Source organism: Heteronotia binoei, chromosome 10 (assembly GCF_032191835.1).
Source record: "Heteronotia binoei isolate CCM8104 ecotype False Entrance Well chromosome 10, APGP_CSIRO_Hbin_v1, whole genome shotgun sequence".
Classification (NCBI taxonomy): Eukaryota; Metazoa; Chordata; class Lepidosauria; order Squamata; family Gekkonidae; genus Heteronotia; species Heteronotia binoei.
Genome location: NC_083232.1, coordinates 95,745,299 through 95,758,492, shown reverse-complemented (window position 1 = coordinate 95,758,492; position 13,194 = coordinate 95,745,299). Strand labels below are relative to the sequence as shown.

The 13,194-nt window shown below is 49.5% G+C and overlaps 1 protein-coding gene across 1 annotated transcript in view; it reads right to left on the bottom strand.

Moving 5' to 3' along the window:
• LOC132577949 (uncharacterized) overlaps nt 1-13,194 on the bottom strand; it is a 39,943-nt gene that overhangs the window by 5,283 nt on the left and 21,466 nt on the right. Inside the window, exons 5-8 of the mRNA XM_060247739.1 lie at nt 9,300-9,518; nt 3,930-4,006; nt 2,142-2,316; nt 550-711 (exon numbers count right to left, since the gene is read on the bottom strand). Of these exons, the coding sequence (XP_060103722.1) occupies nt 550-711; nt 2,142-2,316; nt 3,930-4,006; nt 9,300-9,518 (633 nt within the window). The remainder of the gene's footprint in view (nt 1-549; nt 712-2,141; nt 2,317-3,929; nt 4,007-9,299; nt 9,519-13,194) is intronic.

Sequence of the window (13,194 nt, the reverse complement as noted above, 5' to 3'; positions counted from 1 at the left end):
ATTGCTGTTTGTGAAGAAATTAATGTTGATGAGAGACGTTTGTAATGTGAACAAGCATTCTGTCCAATATAGCTTTTAATATGAACATATACATATATGAACATATGAAGCTGCCTTATACTGAACCAGACCCTTGGTCCATCAAAGTCAGTATTGTCTTCTCAGACTGGCAGCGGCTCTCCAGGGTCTCAAGCTGAGGTTTTTCACACCTATTTGCCGGGACCCTTTTTTGGAGATGCCGGGGATTGAACCTGGGACCTTCTGCTTCCCAAGCAGATGCTCCCCCACTGAGCCACTGTCCCTCCCCTGCTCTCCAGAGTCTCAAGCTGAGGTTTTTCACACCTATTTGCCGGGACCCTTTTTTGGAGATGCCAGGGATTGAACCTGGGACCTTCTGCTTCCCAAGCAGATGCTCAACCACTGAGCCACCGTCCCTCCCCAAATATGGCCATTACAAACTGATTGAAGTGAAAATTTCTCTAAAGCCTCACCTGGTGCAATGTTTTCACCATAGGAAAAAACTGTGAAAAAAAACACATATTCACTTACTGTGGCATTTTCTTTCCGTTTGGGCACCTTTTTCATAGCTACTCTGTGCCTTTGGACAGTTTTCACATGCTGCTTGGCCATATTTGTCATTGTAAGATCCAGCCGCACAAAGAATGCAGACGGTATCGTATTTTGCACTGAAGCTACCAGGTGGGCACGTAACTGTTGAAACATAAAAGAGAAAGTCTCTGCAGAATTAAACTTAAATACAGAGTCCATGCGCGTCTACGAGATTATCTCCACTGGCAGCAGACGAGAACAACTTTTATTTATTTACTTCACTTATACTCCACTTTTCTCCCCGAGTGGCCTACAACGGTCCCTCTTTCTGTGTGTAGAAGGCAGCCACTGGATTTGTCTCAGAGACATTGGAGGATGGGGTGAGTGTGAGTGCAGAGCAGGCAGCAGCTGTGCCTGTCTTACCTTGACTTTTTTAATCTGCCTGGGGGAAGTGCCTACAGTGGCTCAAACTGGCCGTCTGAATCCAGCCAGAGAGTTCAGGAAGTACAACAGTTAGGTAATACGTTTGTGAAGCATGGGGCTCTGTTTATTCAATACTGGAATGAGAAATTTAACAGTAAGATTCAGCCTGATGTTCCTTTCTTATTGTAATAAAAATAGATTATTTCTGATATGCCAAGCACTTATCCATTATAAAGGTCTGAGTGAAACCAGCTTTTATGCTGGTGAGAACGGCAGGAATTCCCTTCTTTGACTGCACAGAAGCGATTCCCCACTCGTCTTACACTGCGGGGCTTCCCTCCGATTTCACACTATTTGCCCTGGGGTGTCAGACTATGTTTCAATGAAGTTACCTTCGCTTTCTGAATTTATTATTTACTGCTTACTAACATGAATGCTTAATAAATTCCTATGCTACTAACCCAGGTGCCCTGCATAGTAAAGGGGGGTGGGTGAGAATGGATGTTACCAAAGTTCCAAAGGCCAGCGAAGCCTTTAAAGTGGGAGTGCCCAGCTAGCCTCCCTGGCGCCTCCTGAGCAGAGCAAGGACATCACCAGGAGGGGGACGTAACCATCGACTGTAAAAGATAAGCGGGCAAGTGAAAGTGTTACTTGCAGGGACAGGCTGTAGTTTTATTATGGGAAATAGTTTAAAGCCCAAATCCTTTGAAGTGTACTCATAAATGCCAATGGTTCAAGCTATCTGTTATCAGTTCCAATGAATCCATGCAGAGAGTAACATTGTAGTTATCAATAAATGCAACTTAGTTTTTAACAAAGAAAAGTCTGATCATTTTGAAACTTCAATGAACCCTTTGCTGACACGGGGCTGCAGCTAGTGTTGACTTTTTTGCATTGCAAACAGAAATCTCTAAAAAAACAGTTTCTGTTTGCCACGCAAAAAAGCCGCCACTAGCTGCAGCCCCGGGGCAGACAGTGTGAAATCGGAGGGAAGCCCTGCAGAGAAGAGGAGCTCGAGAGCAGTGTAAGGCGAGTGGGAAATCAGTCCATGACTCATGCAACATGCACGTGCCAAAGACATGAGGGACTGGGGCTGTAGTATAGGAGGGAACTGGATGAGAATGACTGAAAAAAACTGACTGGCTCCAACCCAAACGCTGGAAACTTACCACAACACCCTGGACACTGCGTACTGTTGTCGATGGTGCTTATGTTTTTCCCAAATCCTGGTTTGCAGTGATCTATTTTAACACCGGTCAGGGAGCCAGGAATGTAATTTAAAGTATCGCTGTGAGAGGAGTCAGCACTGTGGTCTTCAAATAACACCCTGATCTTGTCATAAGCCTGGATGTTCAATGATTAACAAAAAGAAGCATATTAGAAGCGCACTGATCAAATTATGACTTACCTAGCATAGTCCATCATAGATACAGTATAATTTAAGATCATGCAGTCTGAAACATAAAGTACGGAAAGTTTATTCCACAGCAAAACTCGCTAATAGTGATAGATTCCTAAACTTCAGCAAATGAAGACTATTAGTGATATCATCCTGCCCTATGTGCCTTGTAGTTGTGACGCTGTTATCAAGATCACCATCTCACTGAGGGAACACACTTCATCATCTCAAAAGCTGTTAGACCAGGGGTGTCGAAATCATTTTGAGGGCCAGATCTGACATAAAGGAGACCTTGTCAGGCCGGGCCATGTGTGTATCTATTTAAGATAAGGTAGCAAAGATATAAACTTTTTAAGGACACAAACATGACTAAAGATTTTTTTAAAAACTTAAAACATGCTTAAAACATTACCACTTGTTGGTCTTAAAGGTGCTTTCTTTGTATTTCTCCCACGGGATCCAGGGCAAAGGAAGCTCTGGCTCTTTCCCTCCCTCCCCAGGGGACCAGGAGGGAGAGGAGCCTCAACCAATGGAGGAAATTGAGGTTTTGCTCTGTAGCTCCTGTGCAATTGAGCAAGCCTTACAAAGCAGGTTGAGATGCAGAAGGAAGCAAAAGAGGAAGAAGGACGCAGATGAACCAGTTGCTCGGGGGCCTGATAGGAGCCGTCTGGGGCCCTTGGGCCGCATGTTTGACACTCCTGGATTTGATATTAGCTCTTGTTTGAACAATATTTATGTGAGCTGCAGAATTGTCCTAATGAATTGCATTGAAAACATTTTACTCTTTTTTGGATAAAAACCTTGTAGATTTGAATCGTAAAAAGCAATCACATTCTTATATCTGTGGCCAGGTTCGTGACACGTAAGTTTCTGAATGCTTGCAGCACTATAGGTTTGCAACCTATTTTTCTCTACAAAACACAAAGACTTTTGTGAAATCATTTTAAAATAAGTCCAAGATAAGCTGCACACATGTCCTGTCTGTTACACATGAGACAACAATGAAGTCTCTCAGGGTTAACAGAAACGTTAAATTCACTGGAAGGAAAAAAACCTAAGCCAACATTTTTAGTGATACACTAGTACATATAAAGGTTTGTTTCATTTTATCAGATGTGATTATAATAGTAACTGGTATTTGATATCTTGCCATGCCAGTACTGACAGACATACTCTAGAAGTCGGAGGCAGCATTTAGTTAACTAAGTGAATGGGTGAGCTGGCTGGTTGTCCAAATTTCTCCCGGCGCCAATGACCAGTTGAATTTTAATTAGAATCTATTTTATTGTATTTATTTGAATTTATCTTTTTATTAGCTATTTTAAATTTTCATGCTATGTTGTCTATGCTGTGAACTGCCCTGAGTCCTCTGTTGAGAAGAGGGTGTGGGGCTATAAATCAAATAAATACACAAATGTAGGGGGAAAAATCCAGAGAATGTGTGCATTTCTGTTATCCTTGGGAGTTGGGGATGTATCCAGGTCACACAGCATTCCGTTCTCCAAAACACCATAAAGTCATTCAAATACTTTGAACTGTTAGAATAGTTCTACACTACCTTTTTGATGTTGCTGTTGGAATAGTCACATGGAGAACTTCTACACAGATCTGTTACAGGCATCTCTAAAGGAAACACTACAAATACAGAAAGTTAACAGATATTTTGATATTTTAAATGCATACTTCTGTGATAAAGTTTCCTTACGGTCTATAACTTGCCTATTGTTTTATTGTGCTGCCTAGTATTGTTTTGATTTCAATTGTAAGTTTTAATTGTTGTTTTATCCATCCTGAGCCCATTTCTGGAAAGGGCGGAAGACAAATTAACTACATAAATAAATAAAATAAATATTTAATATGTTTATCCTGCCTTTCTACCGAATCAGGGCCACCAAGATGGCGAACAATTAAAACAGAACAAAATGTATCAGTAGGGTGACCATAATGTCTGAAGGCCAGCCAGGGACACTGGGGGGGGGGGGGGGGGGGTGCGTCACTTCCGGTGATGTCATGCCACCACCGGAAACAGGAAGTGGCATCACTTCCTGTGACATCATTTCCCCCGCGTCACCTGCCGGAAACAGGAAGTGACTTCACAGCACTTCCTGTGACGTCCCCAAAAATCCCCCAAATATCACCGCCGGAAACAATTTTGTTCTCAAATCCTGTATATACTTCATCAGTATATGGGATAAGGCACTTTCTCAACTGTGCTGCATAATGCAGCCTATTTATTTTGTCCTGTTGGCTCTGTTGGCTCTATCTGCGCCACCTTCATCACTTTCGGGGTGTGGATCCCCCAGTGGGGTGGTCTCCCGACTCCCTCCGCTGACTGTTTCTGATAGCCCTGCGCCCCCTCTTTCATTTGATATGTGTCCCGTGCGGGTGCCACCCTCCCGCCGGGAGATGCCGCAAAATGAGCCCCCTTGAGGCTTATGGCGGCAGGGCTCGGGGGAAGCGAGCTAGACTGCTGTTCTTTTGAGGGGTTATAGAGTGTTTCGAGCCCGTCCCTGTGGCATCGGTCCCATCGTTGTGGGACCAAGGGGGCCGGCACAGCGGCACGCCGAAGCAGCCTGTCACTAATAACACCGGTCAAGATGCAGGACAGGAACCTGGAAGTGACCGACAGGCTGCTTCAGCGTGCCGCTGCACCGGCCCCCTGGGCCCCACAACGATGGGACCGATGCCACAGGGACGGGCTCGAAACACTCTATAACCCCTCAAAAGAACAGCAGTCTAGCTCGCTTCCCCCGAGCCCTGCCGCCATAAGCCTCAAGGGGGCTCATTTTGCGGCATCTCCCGGCGGGAGGGTGGCACCCGCACGGGACACATATCAAATGAAAGAGGGGGCGCAGGGCTATCAGAAACAGCCGGCGGAGGGAGTCGGGAGACCACTCCACTGGGGGATCCACACCCCGAAAGTGATGAAGGTGGCGCAGATAGAGCCAACAGAGCCAACAGGACAAAATAAATAGGCTGCATTATGCAGCACAGTTGAGAAAGTGCCTTATCCCATATACTGATGAAGTAAATACAGGATCTGAGAACAAAATTGCACTAGAAGACACAAACACAAAGCTCCCTTACACTGAATCAGTGCTTGGGTCCACCAAAGTCAGTATTGTCACATAAGAGAAGCCCTGTTGGATCAGGCCAGTGGCCCCTCCAGTCCAACACTCTGCGTCACATAATAACATAAGAGAAGCCCTGTTGGATCAGGCCAGTGGCCCATCCAGTCCAACACTCTGCATCACATAACAACATAAGAGAAGCCCTGTTGGATCAGGCCAGTGGCCCCTCCAGTCCAACACTCTGCATCACATAACAACATAAGAGAAGCCCTGTTGGATCAGGCCAGTGGCCCATCCAGTCCAACACTCTGCGTCACATAACAACATAAGAGAAGCCCTGTTGGATCAGGCCAGTGGCCCATCCAGTCCAACACTCTGCATCACATAACAACATAAGAGAAGCCCTGTTGGATCAGGCCAGTGGCCCATCCAGTCCAACACTCTGCGTCACATAAGAACATAAGAGAAGCCCTGTTGGATCAGGCCAGTGGCCCATCCAGTCCAACACTCTGCGTCACATAAGAACATAAGAGAAGCCCTGTTGGATCAGGCCAGTGGCCCATCCAGTCCAACACTCTGCATCACATAAGAGAAGCCCTGTTGGATCAGGCCAGTGGCCCATCCAGTCCAACACTCTGCGTCACATAAGAGAAGCCCTGTTGGATCAGGCCAGTGGCCCATCCAGTCCAACACTCTGCATCACATAACAACATAAGGAGGGAGGGAGGGAAGGAAGGAAGGAAGGGAGAAAGGGAGGAAGGGAAGAAGGGAAGAAAGGAAGAAGGGAGGGAGGGAAGGAAGGAAGGGAGGGAAGGGAGGGAGGGAGGAAGGAAGGGAGGGAAGGAAGGAAGGAAGGAAGGAAGGAAGGAAGGAAGGAAGGAAGGAAGGAAGGAAGGAAGGAAGGAGGGAAGGAAGGAAGGAAGGGGGAGGGAGGGAGGGAAGGAAGGAAGGAAGGGGGAGGGAGGGAGGGAGGGAAGGAAGGAAGGAAGGAAGGGGGGAGGGAGGGAAGGAAGGAAGGAAGGAAGAAAGGAAGGGAGGAGGGAGGGAAGGAAGGAAGGCAAGGGAGGGAGGGAAGGAAGGAAGAAAGGAAGGGAGGGAGGAGGGAGGGAAGGAAGGAAGGGAAGGGAGTGAAGGAAGAAAGGAAGAAAGGAAGAAAGGGGGGAGGGAGGGAGGGAAGGAAGGAAGGAAGGAAGGAAGGAAGGAAGGAAGGAAGGAAGGAAGGAAGGAAGGAAGGAAGGAAGGAAGAAAGGAAGGAAGGGAGGGAGGGAGGAGGGAGGGAAGAAAGGAAGGCCGCCCCCCGCCCCCCCCCGCTTTCGGCCCCCTTACCTTATTCCAGGGCGGTGGATCCAGCGGCGGCGGCGGCGGGGAGTCCTCCGGCGGCGGCCTCGCGGCGAGGGAGGGAGGGAGCTGCCGGGGCTGGCCTCTGGAGGCCTCCAGGGACCAGCGCCGGCTGCTCCGCGGCTTCCCCGCGGCCTCCGCTGGTCCCTGGAGGCCCTCCAGAGACTCTGGAGGGCCTCCAGGGACCAGCGGAGGCCGCGGGGAAGCCTTCGCTGGCTGGCGCTGGTCCCCGAAGGCCTTCCAGAGGCTCTGGAAGGCCTTCCGGGACCAGCGCCGGGTGCCCCGCGGCTTCCCCGCGGCCTCCGCTGGTCCCTGGAGGCCCTCCAGAGACTCTGGAGGGCCTCCAGGGACCAGCGGAGGCCGCGGGGAAGCCTTCGCTGGCCGGCGCTGGTCCCGGAAGGCCTTCCAGAGCCTCTGGAAGGCCTTCCGGGACCAGCGCCGGGTGCCCCGCGGCTTCCCCGCGGCCTCCGCTGGTCCCTGGAGGCCCTCCAGAGACTCTGGAGGGCCTCCAGGGACCAGCGGAGGCCGCGGGGAAGCCTTCGCTGGCCGGCGCTGGTCCCCGAAGGCCTTCCAGAGGCTCTGGAAGGCCTTCCGGGACCAGCGCCGGGTGCCCCGCGGCCTCTCCGCGGCCTCCGCTGGTCGCTGGAGGCCCTCCAGAGTCTCTGGAGGGCTTCCAGCGACCAGCGGAGGCCACGGAGAGGCCTCCACCACTGCCGCCGGGCCCCGCGCGCGGGCGGGGAAGGCGGGGAGTGAGGGTGGGAGCGTCCCTGCGCGTGCGCAGGGGCCCTGCGCAGGCGCAGGGACGCTCCCTCCCTCACTCCCCGCCTTCCCCGCCCGCGGCCCACCGGCTCCGGGGCTGCCTAAACCGGGACCTTTAATGGTCCCGGTATAGGCAGCCCGGGATCCGGGATTGGGTGGCCAGATCCGGGAATGTCCCGGGAGACTGGGACGGTCTGGCCACCCTATGTATCAGAAAACCAACAAAAAATGGAATGAAAATAAATGTGTAAAATAGATGGCAGCAAATCAAACACAAGGCAAAGAGGGACAGTTGAGAGTATGCCAGATGAAACAAAATCTTCACCGGCTGGTGGAAGACAGCAATAGAAGGAGACAAATTAATATCTCTGGCAAGGGATCGTGGAAGAAATCTACCAAAACTTCTGTTGCTGTCGTATCAACCTACAAGAAGTACTGGGGCAAAATGGTCAGGGGCCTGACTTAAAAGCCTCCTCGCCACTCAGAACAGCTTCAATAGACAGCTCTCAGTAAATGCAATAGTGGCAGAGTGAGGTTGTTTTCACCATTGTCATCTGCAGCATGAAGAAGATGAGCTCTAACCTATGCTTGATCAAATTTGTGGCAGGTTTCCTTCTACTTGTGATCAAGCCATGTTTCAATCCATTGCCAGTAATTAACTAATCAAAGGGACTAAGAGGGCATTACAGGAACTAAGACTGCCTAGAGACTCCAAAGGTCAACCACGGCTTGAACAGAACTGCCAGCAGAACTGTCAACAGAAAACTACCAAAGGGTGGTCAGAAAACCAGCTAGATCCAGCAGCCCTATGGTGGCAGACCACTTATTAATAAACCTCCTGGCAAAGCCAGCCATGTTCTAAGGTTACTGCAATGGACTCTGCATGGGACTGCTGTAGATGACAGTCTGGAAATTTCAGTGGGTGCACAATAGAACAGCAGTACTGTTAACTGGCACTACTTAACGGGACCGAATCATGCCAGGAAAAGAACTCCACTGTCAGTACTTTGGAGCACAATTTCGAGTTTTGGTTCTTACTTTACAATCCTAAATGGCTCAGGACTAGGGTGCCTTAAACAGACCCCTCTGATAAGAGCCTGCCTTACTTTTATTCCTGTAAAGGTCCTAATCAGATACCTGCTCTGTTGTCCTTTTTTTGGAAACAAAATGAGTGGCTGGAAGACACTTTGAACATATGAAGCTGCCTTATACTGAATCAGACCCTCGGTCCATCAGTCAGTATTGTCTACTCAGACTGGCAGCAGCTCTCCAGGGTCTCAAGCTGAGGGTTTTCATGCCTATTTGCCTGGACCCTTTTTAATTGGAGATCCCGGGGATTGAACCTGGGACCTTCTGCTAACCAAGCAGATGCTCTACCACTGAGCCACCATCCCTCTTTGTGCCTCTTTGGTGAAACTCCTTTGCATCCACTCACCTGGCATGTACCAGTTTGTATTTTGACATCTGGTGAAAACATTTTTCTCTTCTCAGGAATCTGGCAACGGTTGGCATTTTAGTTGCCTATATTCATTTTCAACTGTTTTTAGCTATGTCTTCATGACTTCCCTTTTAATGACCACTGCCAGATCAATCTCAGTGGCTTACTATTGCTGTATTATGTTAGAATTATAATTGCCACCAGTGTTACTGATTTTACTGTATTGTTTCTATTTTTCTGCATTAACTCAAGAAACTTAGCGTTAAGGTAAAGTGAAAATATTCTAAACAAAGAAAACGAGTGAATTAAGCTTTTGTCTTACCAGCAAACTGAAATGTAAGCTTGTATGTTAGCTTGTCCATTGTATCTGTGGCAGCATGACACTCTACCTGCCACTGTCGGATCTCACACTCCAGGCTGCGGGTTAAGTTCTCCAGTTGCTCTAAGAGGAACTTTTCAAATGAAGCCACAAGATTCATTTCGCAGGTTTGAATGACAAATTCAGACGACAAATGTATACTCCTTCCTGGCATGTGATACACTATTAAAAAGTTAGGGAAGACATTCTCTTAATATTTTATATCAGTTACTCCTAAGAAGAAGAGCCCTGCTGGATCGACCAAATCTAGTCGTGCATTCTGTTCCTCCAGTGGCCTCCAGCTACCTTTACAAAGCCCATAAGCAGGAAGACTGCAACGGTATCATTCCATCCATGCTCCCCAGCAACTAGTACAAAAGAGGCCTTCTGCCTCTGGTACTGGAGGGAGCAGATTCTCATCATGACTGGTAACCAATGAATGCCTCATCCTCCATGAATTTGTCCACTCCCCCTTTAAAGCCTTCCAAATTGGTAGCCCTGACCACATCCTGTGACATAAACATCATTTGTATCGATCCATCTCTATACACTTGAGTGGCCATTGGGTAAAGATGCCACTGATTGCAACATTCATTTTCCAATTTGGGGGAGGGGGGGCTTGCCATAATTAAGCACAGGCTTTTTGTATATTTCTCACTAACAGCATAAAACAAGATTCAACCTGCTGGCTTGGATGTTTACCTAACATTTAAAACATTATTGCAGCCTGGCCATAAAAAACAAGGATCACCTAAAGAGCAATTAAGACAATCAAGCTTGCAAATACCATGACTGTAGGGATTTTTTTCTAACTATATATTCTATTGTTGCATAAAATGATCATTGGCCAAATGAAGTTTGTTTTAAAAAGGTAGTCCCCTCTGCAAGCACCAATCGTTTCTGACTGTGGGGAGACGTCACATCACGACGTTTTCACGGCAGACCTTTTTTGAGTAGTTTGCCATTCCCTTCCGCAGTCATCTACCCTCCCCCCCCCCAGCAAGCTGGGTCCTCATTTTACCGAATTTAGAAGGATGGAAGGCTGAGTCAACCCTGAGCCGGCTACCTGAACCCAGCTTCCGCCGGGATCGAACTCAGGTTGTGAGCAGAGTTCGGACTGCAGTACTGCAGCTTTACCATTCTGCACCATGGTATTTTACTTACTTTACTTTATTTGATTTATATCCCGCCCTTAGGGTGGCCATAATATCTGAAGGCCAGCCAGGGACAACTTGAGGGGGCAAGGAATGTGTGTGCGCACGCACCAGAAACAGGAAGTGACGTCATTTCCAGTGACGTCACTTCCGGTGACGGCATGCCACCGCCGGAAACAGGAAGTGACATCACTTCGTGTGACATCATTCCCCGCCCGTGCCACCTGCCGGAAGCAGGAAGTGACATCACTTCCCCCGCGCCACCTGCCGGTAGCAGGAAGTGACATCACTTCCTGTGACATAATTTCCCCCAAACGACATCATTTCCCCCCAATGCCACTGGCGGAATCAGAAAGTGACGTCACTTTCGGTGACATCACTTCTGGTAACGTCGTGCCACCGCCAGAAACAGGAAGTGACATCACTTTGTGTGACATCATCCCCCCCCCACGCCACCTGCCGGAAGAAGGAAGTGACATCACTTCCTGTGACATCATTTCCCCAAAATGACATCATCCCCCCCATGCCACTGCCGGAAACAGGAAGTGATGTCACTTCCGGTGACGGCACTTCGGTGACATCATGCCACCGCCGGAAACAGGAAGTGACATCACTTCGTGTGACATCATTCCCCCCTCGCGCCACCTGCCGGAAGCAGGAAGTGACATCGCTTCCTGTGACATCATTTCCCCGCACGACCTGCCGGAAGCAGGAAGTGACATCACTTCCTGTGACATTTTCCCCAAATGACATCATTTCCCCCCCAATGCCACTGCCAGAAACAGGAAGTAACGTCACTTCCGGTGACATCATGCCACTGCCGGAAACAGGAAGTGACGTCACTTCCTGTGGCGTCATGCCACCGCCGGAAACAAGAAGTGACATCACTTCGTGTGACATAATTTCCCCCCTGCGCCACCTGCCGGAAGCAGGAAGTAACATCACTTCCTGTGACATCATTTCCCCCGTGCCACCTGCCGGAAGCAGGAAGTGACACTTCCTGTGACATCATTTCCCCAAATGACATCATTTCCCCCCAATGCCACTACCGGAAACAGGAAGTGATGGCACATCCGGTGATGTCATGCCACTGCCGGAAACAAGAAGTGACATCACTTCCTGTGACATCATTTCCCCCCCCCCCCGCGCCACCTGCCGGAAGCAGGAAGAGAGACATCATTTTCCCACGCCACCTGCCGGAAGCAGGAAGTGACATCACTTCCTGTGACATCATTTCCCCCAAATGACATCATTTCCCCCAATGCCACCGCCGGAAACAGGAAGTGACGTCACATCCGGTGACATCATTTCCCCCGCGCCACCTGTCGGAAACAGGAGGTGACATTTCCCCCAAATGACATCATTTTCCCCAAATGACATCATTTCCCCCAATGCCACTGCCGGAAGCAGGAAGTAACATCACTTCCTGTGACATAATTTCCCCCGCGCCACCTGCCGGAAGCAGGAAGTGGCATCACTTCCTGTGACATCATTTCCCCCAAATGACATCATTTCCCCCATGGCACTGCCGAAAACAGGAAGTGATGTCACTTCCAGTGATGTCATGCCACCGCCAGAAACAGGAAGTGACATCACTTCATGTGACATCATTCCCCCCCGCGCCATTTTCCCCAAATGATATCATTTCCCCCCAATGCCACTGCCGGAAACAGGAAGTGACATCACTTCCTGACGTCACTTCCGTTGACGTCATGCCACCGCCGGAAACAGGAAGTGACATCACTTCCTGTGACATCATTTCCCCCGCGCCACCTGCCAGAAGCAGGAAGTGACATCACTTCCTGTGACATCATTTCCCCCACACCACCTGCCGGAAGCAGGAAGTGACATCACTTCCTGTGTCATCATCCCCCCAAAATGACATCATTTCCCTCCAATGCCACTGCCGGAAGCAGGAAGTGATGTCACTTCCGGTGACATCACGCCACCGCTGGAAACAGGAAGTGGCATCATTTCGTGTGACATCATCCCCACCCCCCGCGCCACTTGCCGGAAGCAGGAAGTGACAACACTTCCTGTGACATCATTTCCCCCGTGCCACCTGCCGGAAGCAGGAAGTGACATCACTAACTGTGACATCATTTCCCTTAAATGACATCATTTTCCCCCATGCCACCGCCAGAAACAGGAAGTGATGTCATTTCCCCCGCGCCACCTGTCGGAAACAGGAGGTGACATTTCCCCCAAATGACATCATTTTCCCCAAATGACATCATTTCCCCCAATGCCACTGCCGGAAGCAGGCAGTGACATCACTTCCTGTGACATCATTTCCCCCGTGCCACCTGCCGGAAGCAGGAAGTGACACTTCCTGTGACATCATTTCCCCAAATGACATCATTTCCCCCCAATGCCACTACTGGAAACAGGAAGTGATGGCACATCCGGTGATGTCATGCCACTGCCGGAAACAAGAAGTGACATCACTTCCTGTGACATCATTTCCCCCCCCCCGCGCCACCTGCCGGAAGCAGGAAGAGAGACATCATTTTCCCACGCCACCTGCCGGAAGCAGGAAGTGACATCACTTCCTGTGACATCATTTCCCCCAAATGACATCATTTCCCCCAATGCCACCGCCGGAAACAGGAAGTGACGTCACATCCGGTGACATCATTTCCCCCCGCGCCACCTGTCGGAAACAGGAGGTGACATTTCCCCCAAATGACATCATTTTCCCCAAA